We start from the raw sequence: 1520 nt of genomic DNA, 5'->3' as shown, positions 1-1520 counted from the left end.
GCCTCTCTGCAGAGGTCTCCCCCCCCCCCCCGCTGAGTCCTAGGGCTCTCTAATCATTTGAGTGAATGAGCTTTGCTGGATGAAGAGCTATAGGTGTGACTCAGAAGTGGCCCACGTAAGATCTCTGCAGAGGGACCACTGCTTCCACACAGAGAGTAATGATCCATCTCTGCAGCATGCTGGCGGGACGGGCTTCACTATTCAGGCTGTGGCTTCTTTTTAAAGAATAAGGCCTCATTCACACTGCTTAGTCGGCCCGTACAGATCCGTGCGGCGTGCACCCGAGCTGCACATCCGCGCGGCTGTCCGTGATTGAACGCACACAGGACCCATCCTGTCTGCATCTGAGTACGGACACCCGCACAGGTGTGCAGCTCGGGTGAGTGTACGGCCCCCGTCCACCCATAGGGAAGGACAGGCTGCTGCGTACAATCACACGCAGCACCTGTCCTTTCCTGGAACGGCCCGATACCGCCACGCACGCCGCACAGATCTGTACGGGCCGACTCTAAGCTGTGTGAATATGGCCTAAAAGCCATTTGTTTGTTTACATCACGCGCCTGCACAGTAGAGCCACATATATTACACTTATGATATCATGGATTATTGTTACAACCCAGCAAGCTATAAAAGGTGGTTAAGAAACTTTTTTTTGATCATGTGACTGTAACCTTCCAATACGATTGGATGACAATAAATAACTTTTGTGAATGATCTTTCCCTGGCGTGTCGGCTTTGTGCTTTGAGCCCCCATGCATTACATGCGTCATGTGCCTGTCAATGGGATTCTGTTCACTTTATGCAAGTTTTGCATTCCCATTGAAGTCTATGGTGATGCAACAACCAGCTTGGAGCAGGTCAAAGGTGGCTGTCAATCATTCTGGAGGATCACCAATCCCTCACACCGCCTTGTGCAATCACCAATGTGCGGACTTGTGTCGTGACACGTTATATTCCCCGGTGCAATCACCGACAATGATCCCTGTACGGTCCTGTCATAGATCAGCGCAGACACACACATATGACTGGGCCCGCTACGTCCCCCGCTGTGCGGTCACTCACCGTCGCTCTCGGCCCTCACCAGCAGCGACATGCCCTTCAACCGGTCCACATAGCCGGAGGAGACATGGCCGGTCCCCCGGTCATCCCATTGGCGGTCCTCATTCAGAGTGTAGACCTTCACCCGCCGCCGGTTTTTCTTGCATAGTGTAGCCCGTCCCCCGCCGCCGGGTTGCCGTCATCCGGGTCGCCCCCCCCGTGCAGGCCCGATCCCCGGGCTCTCCTGAAGGCCGCGGGCCGGCCCAGTCCTCGTACTCCGGGGATATGTCTCTTCAGCAGGCCGCACCGCGCAGGCCTCTCCCGAATCCCAGGCCTCGCCCGACTCTACCGCGGCCTGGACGGCGCTGCGGCAAGAAGAGGAGAAGCCCGGGACTAGCCTGAGTGTCCCGGTCTCCGCTCACTGCCCGGTGTCCCCGCCCTCTCTAGCCGGGCCTGGCCCAGAGTGTCAGTCACAGCGCCGC

General features: G+C 57.1%; 1 protein-coding gene across 1 annotated transcript in view; it reads right to left on the bottom strand.

Annotated features, from left to right (window-relative positions):
* Positions 1 to 1514, bottom strand: part of PPP4R3A (protein phosphatase 4 regulatory subunit 3A) — a 49441-nt gene extending 47927 nt beyond the window's left edge. The window contains exons 1-2 of the mRNA XM_018558496.1: positions 1236 to 1514; positions 1063 to 1198 (exon numbers count right to left, since the gene is read on the bottom strand). Coding sequence (XP_018413998.1) covers positions 1063 to 1198; positions 1236 to 1241 — 142 coding nt within the window. The 5' untranslated portion in view covers positions 1242 to 1514. The remainder of the gene's footprint in view (positions 1 to 1062; positions 1199 to 1235) is intronic.
* Between the last annotated feature and the right edge of the window lie 6 nt (positions 1515 to 1520).

Source organism: Nanorana parkeri, unplaced genomic scaffold (assembly GCF_000935625.1).
Source record: "Nanorana parkeri isolate BGI_ZX_2015 unplaced genomic scaffold, ASM93562v1 scaffold344, whole genome shotgun sequence".
Taxonomy (NCBI): Eukaryota; Metazoa; Chordata; class Amphibia; order Anura; family Dicroglossidae; genus Nanorana; species Nanorana parkeri.
This window is presented reverse-complemented; position numbering and strand designations above follow the sequence as displayed.